Here is a 16,083-nt window from a genome sequence, read left to right as displayed (position 1 = left end):
CTGTAGTCACGTGATCTGTAATACCGAAGAAACAGGCAGCTATTCGCTTTGAAGTGCTTTCTCCGCGAACAATTGTTTTTGGGTTTTGTTCATTTTGAAAGACTTATACTCTCGATTGCTGTTCGTCAGCTGTGCAGATTTAATAGCGGTCTTTTGAAGCAACTCATTGATATTTTTTCAATATTTCTTTGCACCAATCGACACGAGCCTTTTTTTTTGAGCGTTTCTCAAATTATGCCGAATCCAACGTAAATGATCATGCGATGTCTTATTGATACTTGTCATACTAATGCCCAAGGATGCCCCAATCCAATATGTCACATGACTATCTAGCATTATCAGTTTACGTACAGCATTTCTGTTTTGCACAACAAATTCATACTGAAGCGAACGTCAATTTGCATTATTTTCTTCGAAAGTTGTGAAAAAAGTACCTGTACAAAAATAGCAATTTTAGAACAAAACGTTTTGAGAACATTTATGCTAAGAAATATTAAATTTTTCAACGGAAATGTCAGATTGTACCTAAAAACACCCGGTGTTGCCAACTTTAGAAATATAATTAGCAGCCCTCGTAATGGTGCACATTTCAATACGAATATTTAGTCTAGTTTCCCAATAATTCCGCCAATAAAAGAAAAAACAAATGAAAATAACGGAAAAAAACGTAGTATTCGCCGCAATCAAACTCCGTAATGAATGTTTTTTTTTAAGTGTGCATCGGACTATAACATTGTACACAAAAACTATTTCAACATAGTATTACGATACGCTCGTGTAATTATAGGCATATATTGTATTTGTTTTGTTAAAATTACCTCGTTTTTTATATTGTTATTATTATAACTAGTATCTTTTGTTCGGTTAATTACATTTTACTTACCCGCGAAAGCTCGCTTAACAACGTATGTAGCTTGTAAAGAATGCTCCTTCTATATTATTTTAAATATGTTGTGTGTGTGTGCGAGCCTTTTTTTTTAATATCAGCGTATGCGCATAATGTTTAATTCGTGTTATTATTAACGACGTTAATGGCGTGCGGAAAACATTACCGGCTTATATACACGGCGAGCGAAACACATGTTCGTCGTCAACGGGTCCCGGCAATTATCCTTGAGGCTGCACAACTTTTGCCTATAATACGTGCACCGGGTATAATTAAACTCGTTAAAGGTTTCGAAAGGTTACGCGATTATTGTAAACCTTCAATGTAAACCCCGTTTCGAGTCCTTTTATGTAAATGCCGACTAACCCAGTTATACGGGAGCAGGAGCGCCTCTGTCCTTTGGGCAAATTGCGCGCCGCTTAAAGGGGAAAGCGCCGTTATCGTGCCCCCCTAACGCGACGCGATGTCGGACACGTCTTTCGGAAAATCGGCTGGAAAACGTGACCCCCGACCCCCGTTACGTTTTCCCGCGCCGTCGGCTGAAAATGCGGAAACATTTCCCTTTCGACGTCACGGCCGACGACGCCCCACGGGCCTGAGTCAACGGATGTCAAGTTTGGCAATTCAGGAACCAGGTTTGTGCGTCACCACTAGGGTTGCGGAATTGATCGGTCATTTTTTTGTGTGAATTGACCGAAATAATTTTTAAAATACCCTCGAATTTATATTTATTTATTTATTTATATCGCGCGTTACGTCGCCATCGCGTCGTTCCGAAAACTAAATGGAGTGGATAATTTTATTGGGATTCTCCGAATCGTTAAATATCGTATTCGGGTATTCATTGAAGACGGTTGTAATTAGAGTTCGATGCACAGAAAATGCTTAAAATATGCGCATAAATGCCTGGTTTTTCCAAAAAATATGTCAAATATATCCTTTTTTCTACCATCTATTTACTTTTATGCCCTTTATTTTTTACATATATTGTTTACTGGAAATCAAGGTAAGAATAGTCAAACAACGAAAAAATTACAACATTACATTTACAGTTTTTAGACATAAACATAATAATACTTAATTAGGAGTATGTGTTAACATTAGCTAATAATAAATTAGTGATTTATATCTATATACTTATACCTAACCTATATTAAGGCGTTATGGTAAAAAACTATTTAGTTTTTCAATCAGACCTATTATTATTATTATTATTGTATCAATTGACTATTAAATGCTGTTCTAAATTTTCTGTTTAATTTTTGTCTGTGCAAGATCTTCTGGTTCCAAATAATGTAAATGATTATCAACCGTCGCATCTAATGACAAAATTTTTGAAATTTTAAGTAACTTTTGAAACCCCCCATTTTTTGTTGTTACTCTTATTAACTTTTTTCAACAAATGTTCGCACTCTTCTACTATTGAAATTGACTCTAACAAAGACATTTGTTCGGTCTCTTATTTTTTAATAAAGCCACTTAAAAAACTAAAATTAGCTTTGATATATCTCATTAAGTTTTTATCGCAATGTTTAAAATATATTCAATTACATATTTCAAATTAACTAATTAGAACTTACCACTTTTCAACAAGCCTCACAGAATACTTCTTTTTCCAAAGATAACTCTGGATAATTTTTATTCCCCACATATTGGCGTTTTAAAATTCTATATAACCAAGTTTATGAGAAAAAAGAACAAAAGGAAGCGATGTTTATAATCTCTGCACTCTCTATACTTTAAGTGCCCTTAAGTTTGTGGTACTAATTTCTTAAACGCCATGTATAAGGTTTAGTTGCGGTTGCATCGTTGATTTTTAGAGCCATGCGTTCTATCGGAGGCAAAGAGGAGTGCAACAAACTAAAAACTGTTAAAGTGAAAATTATAAAATTCGTAAAACTTTTTAAAAAAATTTATTAATTTATAAATTTTCATAGTAGCTTGGAATTTCGATAAGTTGATGAAAAGTTACAATTGAACCGAGCAACAGAAAAATATTTTTCTTCAAATGGAGACAACCGATTTTTTGTGACCTTATCTTATATACCACGTCGTGGAATTCCAATGAGAACGGAATGTGTTACTTATTTTCACCAATAAAGTTCGTGTTCTGTGAAAAGACTTATGCTTGGCACTCCTTTACTCACCAACAGCAAACTTTTTTATCCGGAAGCAAACGTTATACCTAATACGTAATCTACAAATAACTAAAAAATAGTTTTTTTAAACTTACCAGTATATATTATCTAAATATGCTTTATGGAAAGTGCTCAAAATTTTTTGCAAAATTTCATGGATTGCGTTATATTGCTAATTGCTAATTATAAAATCAAATTTCCCCTTTTTTCAGTTTTTCGTTTTGAATTAACAAAAGTTAACCGTAAACCGCATAATTAAAATCTGCCTTTGATTTACTTTCTTATCCATTACTGTAAAATTAACAATAAAGTTGTAATTAATTAATTTTTGTCAACTGCTCTAAATCTAACCATTTTGGTTAGTTTCTATTCTACCAAAACTCCTAGACTAACGAAAACTTTATTATTTGTAAAAAAACTAACATTTCTAAACCAGTCACGTCATGACTCACTCATAAGGAACATCCAATTTCTTTTATGTAAACTACTCAAAATTAAAATTCAATTTTGTTTTGGTTAGTTATTGTTCCAAAACAATCATAAATTGTTAATTATAGAAAGAGAAGTTTGGGATTGTTGTCTCTAAGTTAACTGGAGTTAACCGGCTCCTAGTCTCGACTAACCAAAACTAAAGTTACTTCTTAAGAAAAGTAACATTTGTCGCTATAGTTTTTTCAGCTTTTGTGCTGAGCTAGCGATAAACTCTTCCATACGTACAATTTCGTTTTCGTCAGTTAATCTTTTGAACTAAAAATTAATAATACTACTCATAATGAAAATTCAATTTTGCTTTGGTTCGTTATTGTTCTAAAATTTTGCTTAACATGGTAATTAAGCATATGGAGTTTTGGGTTATTTTCAACTACTTTAACCTAACCCAAGTTGAACAGTCCGGTCGGATCTTGCTCTACACTGACACTGAGCCAAACGGAAAATATTCTTAAACTAACCAAAAATAAATATATTTTTTTAGATTTTTTACAATTAAGCATAAACTTTTAATAGTCAAAATATAAATGTGGTTGGTTTAACCATTGTTTACTGAACTGTCTATTAGCATTCTTAAACTTAATATTTCTGGTAGAAAAATTAAAATATTATGGTATAGATAAAGCTAATGTTGAAATATATATTGCGTTTTTTATAATTTTATTTTTATTAATTTTTTTCCTTTGCCAATAAAATATTACAAAGAGAAACGCAAGTAAAAATAACCACTACTGACAAACACATTTTTTAGATTTTATACATTTTAAAATTAAAATATATGTATATATATATATATATATATATATATATGTTTGTATGTTAGAAATAATAATAATATTAATAATAACAATAAATAAATAATAAGAAACTAATAATATATATTATAACTTTTAGTTTATAACACTGGATGAAAATAATTGTTTTATAACATTTTGCATATTTGTTATTTTAGTTTAAGCTCGTTAATAGAGATTTAAAAGATATATGAGGAAACTGGTTGGAAATGGAGTTGAAATACTTTACGGCGCTGTATGAAAATGAGCACTGAAAGATTGCACTATTATGATGTGGCATAGTTAGTTTGACATTATTTCTAATATTTATATTGTAGACAGTGGAATTAATATTATTAATGACATGAAACAATATGTCATATAGACATATATAGGATTCTGCGTTCATTCATTTTGAGCCATTTTATATCATTGTAGAAGTATGATACTTGATCAAATTTCCTCAAACCATAGACAAACTTAATACATGCGTTCTGTACTACCTGAACACTGTTTTTGTTTACTAGTCTGGATAGTCGTTTATATAGAAAAATTCCATCAACCGTCAAAACCGAGGCCAAGACTCTTTTCCTAAGTAAAATTATCCTGAGTGATTGTTTGCAATGCAGTTTGTATATTAATCGTAAAAAAAAAAGTTATGTAAAAACGAACAAATTTCAAAAACCATAACACTTGTTTGCTTTGCTTGTCTTACCCTAACACAGTAAAATATAATATTTTATTTGTCTTTAGTGTAGACTCGTTATTTTCGAAAAAGATTACTATTGAGTCCTTCACGCTCTCAAGATTTGTGTTGAGTTTGCGCGAAAAATGTTATCTCTATCTTATTAAGGAATAAATCTAGCCTAATGAGAGTCAATTTTGGAGTTATAAATATGTTGAACAAAATATTACTGGTCGTTGCTTTTGAAATATCGTTTTAGTTGTCAACATTTGACAACTATCAAAAGGGCCCCCGTTAAGCGGCGGGCCCTTTAAAACTCATAGTTGCAATTTTTGGGGTTAACCAGACAAGTGTGTTACGCGTTTGACAATACGGGAGCAAGGGGATGACGTAAGAACCAGCTGTTGTTCTGTGCGACCCTCGAAAATCGATATATTTGTTTATTGCGGATGGAATTCGTCACACGAAGGGTCCCACTCTGTTGCCCGTATTTCTAAGTGCACATGGACGGCGATTTAGTGACATCCAACACTATGCCTTAAAACAATGAAAAATTCAAAATTTTAAATAACTATACTATCATACTCTCTGTGTCATGATCTTATTTGCAGTCTTTCCTAGAGATAGATCTGAGTTAGGTTTTATAATCAAGGTTTTATCCCTTTTTCTTTTCCCAATCCTTGAGTACACTTACAAACACCAATAGAATCTTCCTGGAGGAGTGGGTCTAAGACTGAGCTATAAAATGGACAAGTTCAGAATTCCTCTAGTCTTATTAATTACTTTTTATAACAACACAATTTCCTTTGTACACGATGAGCGTCATTGCGTAAGGCTTAGAGCGGACTTGAGAAGCCTATAGAATAGTTCCCCTGAGAGTGCTTTAGAGATTTGCAATAAGCGAACAATAGAAAGCTTCAGCAGGTTTAATAGGTATGCATCTGCTATTTACAAAACTTTTGGATTCCTCCTGCGTCAGTTGTTGTTGAGTAGAGCTTGCTAACCTTTCGCCAATCAACCCATTGGCTTCTCCAGAGCTTAACTGAAACTTACATATTGTTTGAGGGGGGCGGAGCAAAATGAGGGGCATAAAGATCGTCTCAGATGACTGATTCTCATATTGGTTACAGGTAAAGACCTAGCGGTAAAGATTATTAGGTTGCTTATACATTTCTATAGATTCTCGGATTTTTCTTTGGTAGAAGAATTGATTACATGCGGTTTCGTGATTCTGTTTAGCAACTGCTGATGAGTTTATTTGTCTTAGTCTTAATGCTCTTTCGTATTGTTTGAGCCTAGTTGATATTTTTCGTCCTGTCTCTCCAATCTACTCTTTGCCGCATATGCATCGAATGCTGTAAACTCCTGGCATCTTTAATGGAATTTTGTCTTTGACGGATTGAAAATGTTGAGAGATTTTAGGACAAGTGGTAAATCTGGTTGTGACGTTATGTTTTTGATACATCGGTGATGTTTGCAATGTAAAGGACAACAGTGCCAAGTGTGGGATTGTGTTCAGACTGATTGCTACTGGAAAGGTATAGTGAAGTATATTTTGTTTTGGAATGCTTAATATCTTTAGTGTCGAAATTATTAGAGAGAAAAGGAGCATAAACACTTCCCCTTTGTACAATATATAAGTAGGTACAGAGAGTAAAATGTGAGCCAGTGTCCGTTAAGCTCTGAAGAAGCCGACAGGATGATTGGCGAAATGTTAGCAAGCGCCACTCAAAAACTGACGCAAGAGGAATCTATAAATTTCGGAAATAGTATTACAGAAACTTGCGGAAATTTCTTGAAAAATTTATGTACCTCGTAACTTGGCTGAGCTTTAAGGAAGAATAAGTTAATGTGTTAATACTATACTTACAAGGGGTATACTACTTACTATACCAAGTTTTTACCAAAAACTGCTTTTGTTCGTTTCGTTTATTCAACTAAACAAATAATCTTGGTAAATTTAACTGCACTGTTTAGTAAATCGAGTATCCAGCATTGCATGAAAAACCTCAAAGGTTTCTTAAGAGTGAGTGATTTTTCGAACTTGTCAAGAGACTCAGGATTAATAATTAATCCGATATGGCTAACTCCTGACGGATGCTATCATCGATTCAGGGTACTAAGGGTTCGATTCATTGAGTCTAAAATATCATCCGAATTTCCCATATGAAAGTAGTTAGTGGCCATTATCGCTATTGTCAACATTGCTTTCCTAGAATAACAAAAATTTTGGATTGTTTAGGATTGTTTTACATTTATAACGTTTCCGGGGCGGAGTTGAGGCTTTATTTATATGGTCTTTAGATTTCTAGGCATTTAATCAACGACTTTTGTGATTTCCTTTGGACCCAATGTCATATTAAAATTCGTCGAAAATGTTTACACTACCTGTGTCGCACATTTGACTCAGAACTGCCGCAGGTGTGTGTTGCCTCGGTAAATAATGTAAATCGTATCTTTTGGATTATCTACAAGCACGTTACTATCAAACGCGAACGTTAAATAGAAGAACAACACGTTTTGGGCAAATATTTGATTTATTTATCAAAGAGTTACGATTGGAACCCGAAAAAAAAATATGCGGCGCTATACCGGTATTATAGTTGAAACGCTGTTGAGTTTAAAAAATTATTATATAGGCAACCAACGAAAAACGCTAGACACAGCAGTAGCGCATAAAGCGACGTATGACCCTCGAACGTCTGGCGTCTACTTTAAAGTAGCCCTTTCAACGACCCCTTGTGACGCAATACGCGCTCAGAAAGGGTCCTATTTGTCCGCTTTTAAAACGAGCCCATTGTGCCAGGCCTAAGATAAGGCCTGTTTGCATTTTATCGATCCGCCGCTATATTTATAATTTAAAGCCCCGAGGAAGGCGAACGAATTTCGTAACAGCTTTTTTTATGCATTCGTGCGGCATTTCTTTAACTTACTCGCGGTTTACGTTTGGTGGATAGCGAACTGGGTTTTGGAATGCTGATAGTTTTGGTTATTCGCAGATTTTAACTACCAATGTCGGATCATCCAAGCTTCAATCTTTTCAAAAACCAAACTTTAGTTTACGGCCTGTTCTCGTCACTTTTTAACTGTTATTGGAAAAAAGATGTTGAAAAAAGTGGGAGTAAAAGTCAGCATTGGATTACGAATGCTACACTGAAAGTAGTAACAGAAAGAAGAGAACTAAAATAAGTGCGTTGTCGACAGCTTTCACAACGCATTCAAAGGGATTGTAAAGCGGATAAAAACGAATGCATAAGCCTAGAAGCTGAATACCATCACAGGCCAAGCATTAGCACAGATTTGTATCAGTTTGTAAGGCAAATCGACAAACAGTTTACACCCCGCACACGACCCATCGAGAGTGAAACTGGAGGAAATACTGACTGAAACATAATGAACATTATGAATAACAGGACAAAGAACTAACCATATTGAAAGACGAGATCAGAGCGCCACTAAAGTTGAAACCATATAAAACTCCAGGAGCAGATAACGTATCTAACGAAGTGATAAAAGCAATGGGAGAAACTGTAGACTTATGGCCTTACTTTCATATGTTAGCAAAACCCTCTTAACTGTCATTAACGAAATATTGAAAGCTTTTTTACAATGGCAAATTCCACCTGAACAAGCTGGGTTCACAAAAGGCAGGGGAACGCGAGCACATTCTAAACATTAGACAAATCGTAGATATAGATGTGCTTTGGCTTCTATAGTATAAGATGGGGTCTTCTCTGGTCAGTACTGGACCAGGTGGGCGTAACAGATAACGTATCTAACGAAGTGATAAAAGCAATGGGAGAAACTGTAGACTTATGGCCTTACTTTCATATGTTAGCAAAACCCTCTTAACTGTCATTAACGAAATATTGAAAGCTTTTTTACAATGGCAAATTCCACCTGAACAAGCTGGGTTCACAAATGGCAGGGGAACGCGAGCACATTCTAAACATTAGACAAATCGTAGATATAGATGTGCTTTGGCTTCTATAGTATAAGATGGGGTCTTCTCTGGTCAGTACTGGACCAGGTGGGCGTAATGGGCGTACCAAGACATCCGATATCCACGATTGCAAGCCTGTATTCACACAGCAGGGCGGTAGTGTCTCTCTACGGATTTTTATCAGATGCTTTTACCAAAAAGAAAGTCGTAGGACAAGGATGTTCAACATATGCAGTGAATAAGTTATAAGAAACGTTCTGGAAGACTGGGAAGGTGGCATTGTGACTGGCGGAGACAGATACAACAAGTTTGTTCATGCCGACGACACTGTTCTGCTGGCAAATAGAATAACTTGGTCAGCTAATGGAATTGCCAGAGAACGAAAGCCGACTGGATATTAACCATGACAGGACAAAAGCCGTGGTAGATAGACAGCACAACAAGTGCCCAGAAATAAAAGAGATAAGACAGTGTCAAGTGAAAAAATGAAAGGGGATACGTGCATGAAGTTGTAGACTATATAAGATCCCAAAACGAGCAACGAAAAGCCTGGAAAAGACCTGCAGAGACAGGGCGCTCACATTGAACACAAAAAATAACATATACTCTCTAATTTTTCTTGGGTAGAAGAAAGTGCTATTTTGGATTTCGAAGCCTGACTAAAATTTGGTATTCTTTTACTGGTATTCTTTGCCACATTTGGCATGAGTTAAAATTCCTGGTTCCCAGGCTCGGGTTAATACAGGTCCGAAACGTCAGCGATGCAGAGTAAGAGAATTCCATGCCTAACTTTCTTTGCAAAATTAGTGGTAGCAATAGAAGAATTTCAAGAAATTATTAGAAATTTAATTTATCCAAAGACAAAAAGTGTCTTTTCATTTATTCTGGCAGTTGATATCCTGCGTGGAATATCTATGCTCAACACTTTCCATTTTTGTCAACGGAATCACCCCCTTAAAAGCAAAGTCATTTTAGAAGAATGAAACTCGTTCAGAAAATCATAAGTTCGTAAAATTGCAAAGAAAAAATACAGAAAACGCTTTCGTGGGTGTTATTTTGTTATGTCAAGTTAAGTGTTACTTTGAAGTTAAGAAGACCGCAACTTAGTTCCAATATAATAATTCTTGTACCCAGATGATCATTGATTTATTGTACCATGAAAACTACAAACTAGAAATATAAACGTGTTAAGAAATTAAATACAATTGTCCACTTCATCAAACTGTGTCGTAGGTAAACACCTAGAGGGACTATTTTTTTTTATCAAATTCAACTCAAAATTATTATTACTAAATTTAGTAGTTGTAGGTTTAAGTTAAATCTAAGAACACCTCAGACAAGGGAGTATTGAGGTGATCTTTGCCGTTTCGAACTGTTCGAACTGTTTACATTATATTGCTATTATCATGAATATTTTATTAGTTTTTAAGTGGTAAAAATAGACGATTCATCATACTGTTATTACACCAGGATGTGAACTCTGCAGCCATTTCAACTCTTCAACGGACCCCGGCTAAAGTGTTATTAAACATAAGCATTTAGTGGCCTGAAGGCGGAGCCCTGAGGAATACGCTAAAACTTTTACAGCCTGGCTGGAAGCAAATTAATTATAATCGGAAGCGAATCATAAGTGAGACCTTTTCTATGGTGCCTGAATGTGTTGTGAAACTCTTACATAGCAGTTCACGGAGTCTTTCCTAATACAGTTTTATTACATATAAATTACAAAGTTGCACGGATAATTACTTAATGCAGCAAGTTTATCGCGTCGGGTGATAGTGATAATGTGTGATAAGGAAGAAACGTAAATGTATTTTTCCCGGTGCCACGACCGATTCTATTATTAAATTTGTTAAAGGGTATACGTAGACGATTTTTTTATCTCTTTCGAAAGCCCCGTTGCTCCATTCACCACGGAATTATATGAGTAACGTTCTTTTTGTTCATAAGCATTCCTTCAAAACGATATTATTAGAACAATAGGCCAATACGTTATCAGTTCTCGCTACGATTTTCGCAACACGGTCGTTTATCGACACAAATTGGTCCTCCGAGTCGGATAAATTCCGACCAGCGCACAAAAACCGAGCCGAAAATTTTCGCTGTTAAATATTTTAAGGTTTCTTTGGTGAGGTCGGCGCGCGAGCGGCCATTAATTTATTTATTTAAAGCGGGGCTATTTATGGCGTTCTCAACTTTTAAAGTGTAAACAAAGAATCATTAAGAAAATGAAATACGGTCGGGCGGGCGAAATATTTTATTGCCGTATATAAATATCGGGTTGTCGGACCGTGCCAAAAATATTTCGCCTTTATTTTATTGTATTTAAACAATATTAAATTCTCCAGGGCAGTTTGCTTCAAAGTTTCGGCGAATGGCGCGACGCAGGGCCGGACTGCCGAGTATGTCGTGTGTTCATTTGTGTTTATATCGAAAGATTTCTTTACTTTTATTCGCCGTAACTGCATATGTTAATGAGAGTACGACCTTTGCATTCCGTCCACTTCACTTAATACCCAAAAAAGCAAAGTAGCAACGACTGTTCCCAGCGGCCTCCAGCTTATAGCGTTTTTGAAGGGAAGGAGGAGGGTTTTGTTTTTGTTAAAAAGGTGTTAATAATATGTTATGCAACAAGTGCGGTAAACGGCAATTTACACGAGCGGAGCTCAGCGACTGAGTTAAAAAGTTTACCGAACGTGTTTCATACTATACTTTTTCTTTAGTTTTTTTCTTTAGTTTTTGGGTACATTTTCGCAAAACACGAATACATTCACTGACATAACTGTCAGAATTGACAAACGTCAAAATTCAAAGCGTGGCATTAGACGCCACTTTTCATGATTTAACAGAATGTCGCAAAATTTGTAAATTTGTTATTTATAAAATTCGAAATTTTTAGAAATATGCATACCTTAAATGTATCAAAGAGGCTTATTAACTTTTGTTGACTTTTTCTTTCATATAAGTCTCTGTTGCTAAGTTTGAAGATAATGAAGAAAGCGTTGAAAAAGTACATCAAGTAGTTATGACATTTTAAGAATTTAATTTTAATTTAATGAAATAGTGAGTCGGAATGTATTGGCTGATTCTGGTCCAAACTGGCGTTTCGCATTTCCGTTGTCGAAAAATGTTTTTAACACGATGTTTCGGCTAGAACTAGTTTTCACTTGATAACGGCCAGCAATATTTTCGAAACCCCAGTATTGGCCAGAATCAATCCTTGTCTACCTTTAGAAAAATATTAGCTGATTGCTTGTAAATATATGATCACAATGTGTTAATGGACTTTTACCTTAGCAATGAGGATTTTTTTAGAAATAAAAATATTAATGTTTTATTGTAATCATGTAAAAAATTCCTGCTCCTAGGTCTACGATTTTTTTTAAATAGTGTTCTATATTATGATAAATTGCTAGCGTACAATCAGCTTAATGAAGAAGTGATATTATATGGTTTACATGTTTGGCTCTACATGGATAAACTGGCACTTGTTCATATTAATTAACCATACTTATTAACCGTACTTATCTAATGATATGCGATAAACTGTGGTCCAGAAATCTACCGCTAGTTTTGGTTAACTAAAATTGTATGAAAATATAGCAAATATTTCCTTTTCACTTTAACGCTTGTCTGTGATTTTTGATTGCTGTGGTTTTTGTTTTTTAAACTAAATTTCTATTTCTTATTCAATGAAAACCAGTCAGTATTAGCATATAATTAGTTTACGCCCTATGTAAATTTAACTTCCTAAAAATGTCCATACACGTTAATATTAAAATTAAATTTAATTAAACTCTAATTTAATTTTATTTTGCGTGTTTAGATTTGGTCCGCTTTCATTTCGTCTTTTTGCCTACAAGAATTATTGATACGTGTTGGATGATTGTTTTATTCAAAAATGTATGTAAAATGTCCTAATACGTCTCATGTTCTCAGGTCTGTACGGATCAAAAGGTAACTATGCGATATCCAATACTAATGTGTATTCGAATTTTTCCCCTCATGTGCAGGAATATTGTTCACCCATTTTTAATTAAATGGTATTTCGCAACTGCCCAGAGTTGGAGAAGTTTGTATTTTTCCTGGATTATTATTTTAATTAAAGTTGTGTCAGATATTTGATTGGAGAGAGATGCACACGTACACAAGTATAATTTATAATGATAATGCTGCTTTTATTTTCAACGCAGGCTCCCTGGGGATGAACTAAACTTCGTTGCATAATGTGGTATCAGTATAAGGTCACTAAAGAGATTATATTGTCTATAGTAAATTCTCAATTTACAATTATGATTTATTTGGTTAGGACAATTGATTCACATTTCGTAAATCCAAGTGTATTGCTGAGATGGATTCTTAAAATTATATTTATTACTATAGTTACAAAGAAAAGCACACCTTGAAAAAATGTGGATATAATTATCTTACCATAAGTCGCAAGGGTAATATTAAATATTGGCTAGTAATGTTGTCCATATTTAATTCCTAAAGTTGTGAACGTTATACCCAAAGATGCAGGAGCTATTAAATATAAAGGCATACAAACATGCTGTAGTGATCCTTCTGTTTGAGATGGGTGGTGGTGCTGCCGATAGTAAGCAAACGTGGCAGTGAGGAAGCATCATTCTAAGTGCATACTAGAATTTGAGATAAGAAGGGTTGCCAACCGCATTTCACATGCTGTTTAAAAAATATGCAGTACTCAAATATACTATTTTTTTTGCAGTTAAACATCGACCATAAATGAAACTAAAACCTCATTTTGGAACGCGCTCATAAAATTTGAACAAGGTAGTTTGTTCGGTTAATCATTAGACTAAAAGATTCTCCTCAATTTGTCTAAAAGAACCATTGAAAAAGGGCAACACATTTTTCAGGTTTCAGAAAATACCTTTTCTGAATTGCTCAAGTTCATTGCATTTTCATTCTCTGTTCCTGCGATATCTGCTTTTCCAAAAATACTTATTTTGATAATGAACATATTATAGCGAGATGAAAGACAGAGGGTACGAAGTTTCTTTTCACATAAAAAATGTTAATTTGTAATTGTAATTGTAAAAAAATATAACTTTAAAATATGAATACATATTTGTGTAAAGAGTTTTAAGTCAACCAATTTATTGAGATATTTCTTACCGATGTGCTATATTATATTTACTATATTTTATATGAATAGTCACGATTCAAATAAGGGGATTGACGATTTTAATTAAGTAATAAACACATTCACATACAGATAATAAAAAGAACCATTGGAATTAAATAGTGGGCCTTCTAGGAACTGGTGGCCTATGACGTAAACGAGAGGCCTTATCAAACGCCTACTACGTTCGTGTTTGACCGGAAACTTTTTCTGGTAAAAGTGCCGAAGAGCTAACCATTAAATTAAATATATTTGCATCCAAATATTTTTTTCCAAATGCATGGAAAATAGTGGACAGTCCATTAGGTAGTTTGGTATTCGATTGGTGATAATCTGAATCGGAAATACCTGACATGAACATTAAACTCTTCAGTTAGCAGGTTGGTCAGTGCAAAACTCTTCTTATATGTAAGTGAGGCAAATGTTCAGCTACTGTTGAAATATTTAGAATGCAGAATTATGCAATTCGTGTCGTTGCAAAGAGGAGGAATGTAAGACGCTAGAGTTAATGTCGTTAATGAATAGGTTGAGGACCCAAATGGGATCCTTGAGGCACACTAGAAGTATCAACAACGTCAACGAATATTTCCAAAACGGATCGTACTGTCGACTCGTTATATGAATACCGGTTCTCTCTTGGACCTTTTCTCGTCGGATTATTTTCAGGCGTAAAATTTGTTTAGGAATATTATTTATTTTTTCCCGGAGGTGTTCGGTTCTCGCCCCGTCCTCCTTCCTCTCCGCGGTTTATAAATATATATTATTACAGACGCCGCCGCCGCCGCCGCGCGTCCAAGAAAACAGAAACATTCGTTGAGGAGGGAGCGAGAAGACGCACAAGACTAGACGAAAGACACTTTCTCATATTTTACGGACAGTGTTGACACGTCTCATTTGTTTGTGCGCGGCCCACACGCATTTCGGGCCCGGACCCGTGTGTACTCAAATGTTCGACGGTTTGTTTAGGCGTTTTAAGGGATTCAAAGGATTCAGAGAAAACGGCTTTGGTCGCCTTCGAATTCCTTTTATTTATTCCTCTAAAGCGGCGGCATGTAACGCTTTTGGTTATTGATTTATTACAAGCGGAAATAAAAAGTTGTGCATAACTTGCAATCATCGTCCAGTAAAATAGATTGATTTACAGTAAATAACCAGAAAAAAGAGTTACATGCATGTATGGGATCGTATAACCTATATATCATATATACCATGACCGTTTTAACTGGACAAGTACCTCCAGTCAGCGAATTCTGTATTACTGCAGTAACTCCAGTCACCTGAAGACGAGCTGAGATACCAGTTGAAACATTATGAAAGTAAATAAATAGTTGAATTAGAAAATATCTCATTTCATCAACATTGACGGCGTCATTGGATCCAACAGTTCTTTTATGATTACTTCAAAGACCCTTTTGTTATCGATAATAATGTACCACGTTTAATCCAAATTTTCTAAAATCTTTAAAGTTCTGTGTCTAGGAATCTTAACAAGTTTCGACCTGATATTGCTATTGTTTGAGATTATTAGGTTTTATACCAATCTGCTGACCTGCCAACATTTTTTGCAATTGTGACAACGTCATAGCTAACACAACCAGCATTGGTGCTTACTGGATACAACAAACGTGTAATATGAAATTGGAACGTTAATTTAGGATCCAACATTACACCAAGAGACATACACAACTTTCTTAAAAGCCAACACAATAAGTAACACTTTACACTACTACCAAACTCTATCAAGTTTCTGCAGTGATAAAGCAATGTCACATTCAGAATTTCTTTTCTTTTTCGAAATTCTTTTAGAGGTATAATTCCTTGAAATTATGTCATTACTTGGGACGTTTCAAGTGGATTTTTTTTTACATTTTTATTAATTTTTCTTTCAATATCACATATATTTAGATAATTCACCAATTACGCTTAAAAATTTAAGCGACGAAATACGGTTTGAAATCAATCTTTGTTGAAAACTATCGAATGAGCAGATTAAGGAAATGCATGCCTAGGTTCTTTGCTTTGT

At 34.7% G+C, this 16,083-nt stretch overlaps 1 protein-coding gene across 4 annotated transcripts in view; it reads left to right on the top strand.

Annotated features, from left to right (window-relative positions):
- The window catches only part of LOC132707056 (protein bric-a-brac 1-like), a 491,329-nt gene that overhangs the window by 13,301 nt on the left and 461,945 nt on the right, over window positions 1–16,083 (top strand). For 3 of the 4 annotated variants that reach the window (XM_060678703.1, XM_060678702.1, XM_060678704.1), the window contains exon 2: window positions 12,854–12,871. The exons of the other annotated variant lie outside the window; for it this stretch is intronic. In XM_060678703.1, coding sequence (XP_060534686.1) covers window positions 12,854–12,871 — 18 coding nt within the window. The remainder of the gene's footprint in view (window positions 1–12,853; window positions 12,872–16,083) is intronic. 4 annotated transcript variants of the gene reach the window in all.

This window comes from Cylas formicarius, unplaced genomic scaffold (assembly GCF_029955315.1).
Source record: "Cylas formicarius isolate icCylForm1 unplaced genomic scaffold, icCylForm1.1 PGA_scaffold_9__14_contigs__length_23061073, whole genome shotgun sequence".
NCBI lineage: Eukaryota > Metazoa > Arthropoda > Insecta > Coleoptera > Brentidae > Cylas > Cylas formicarius.
The sequence above is the reverse complement of the archived record's forward strand: the minus strand, read 5'-3'. Positions and strand labels throughout refer to the sequence as shown.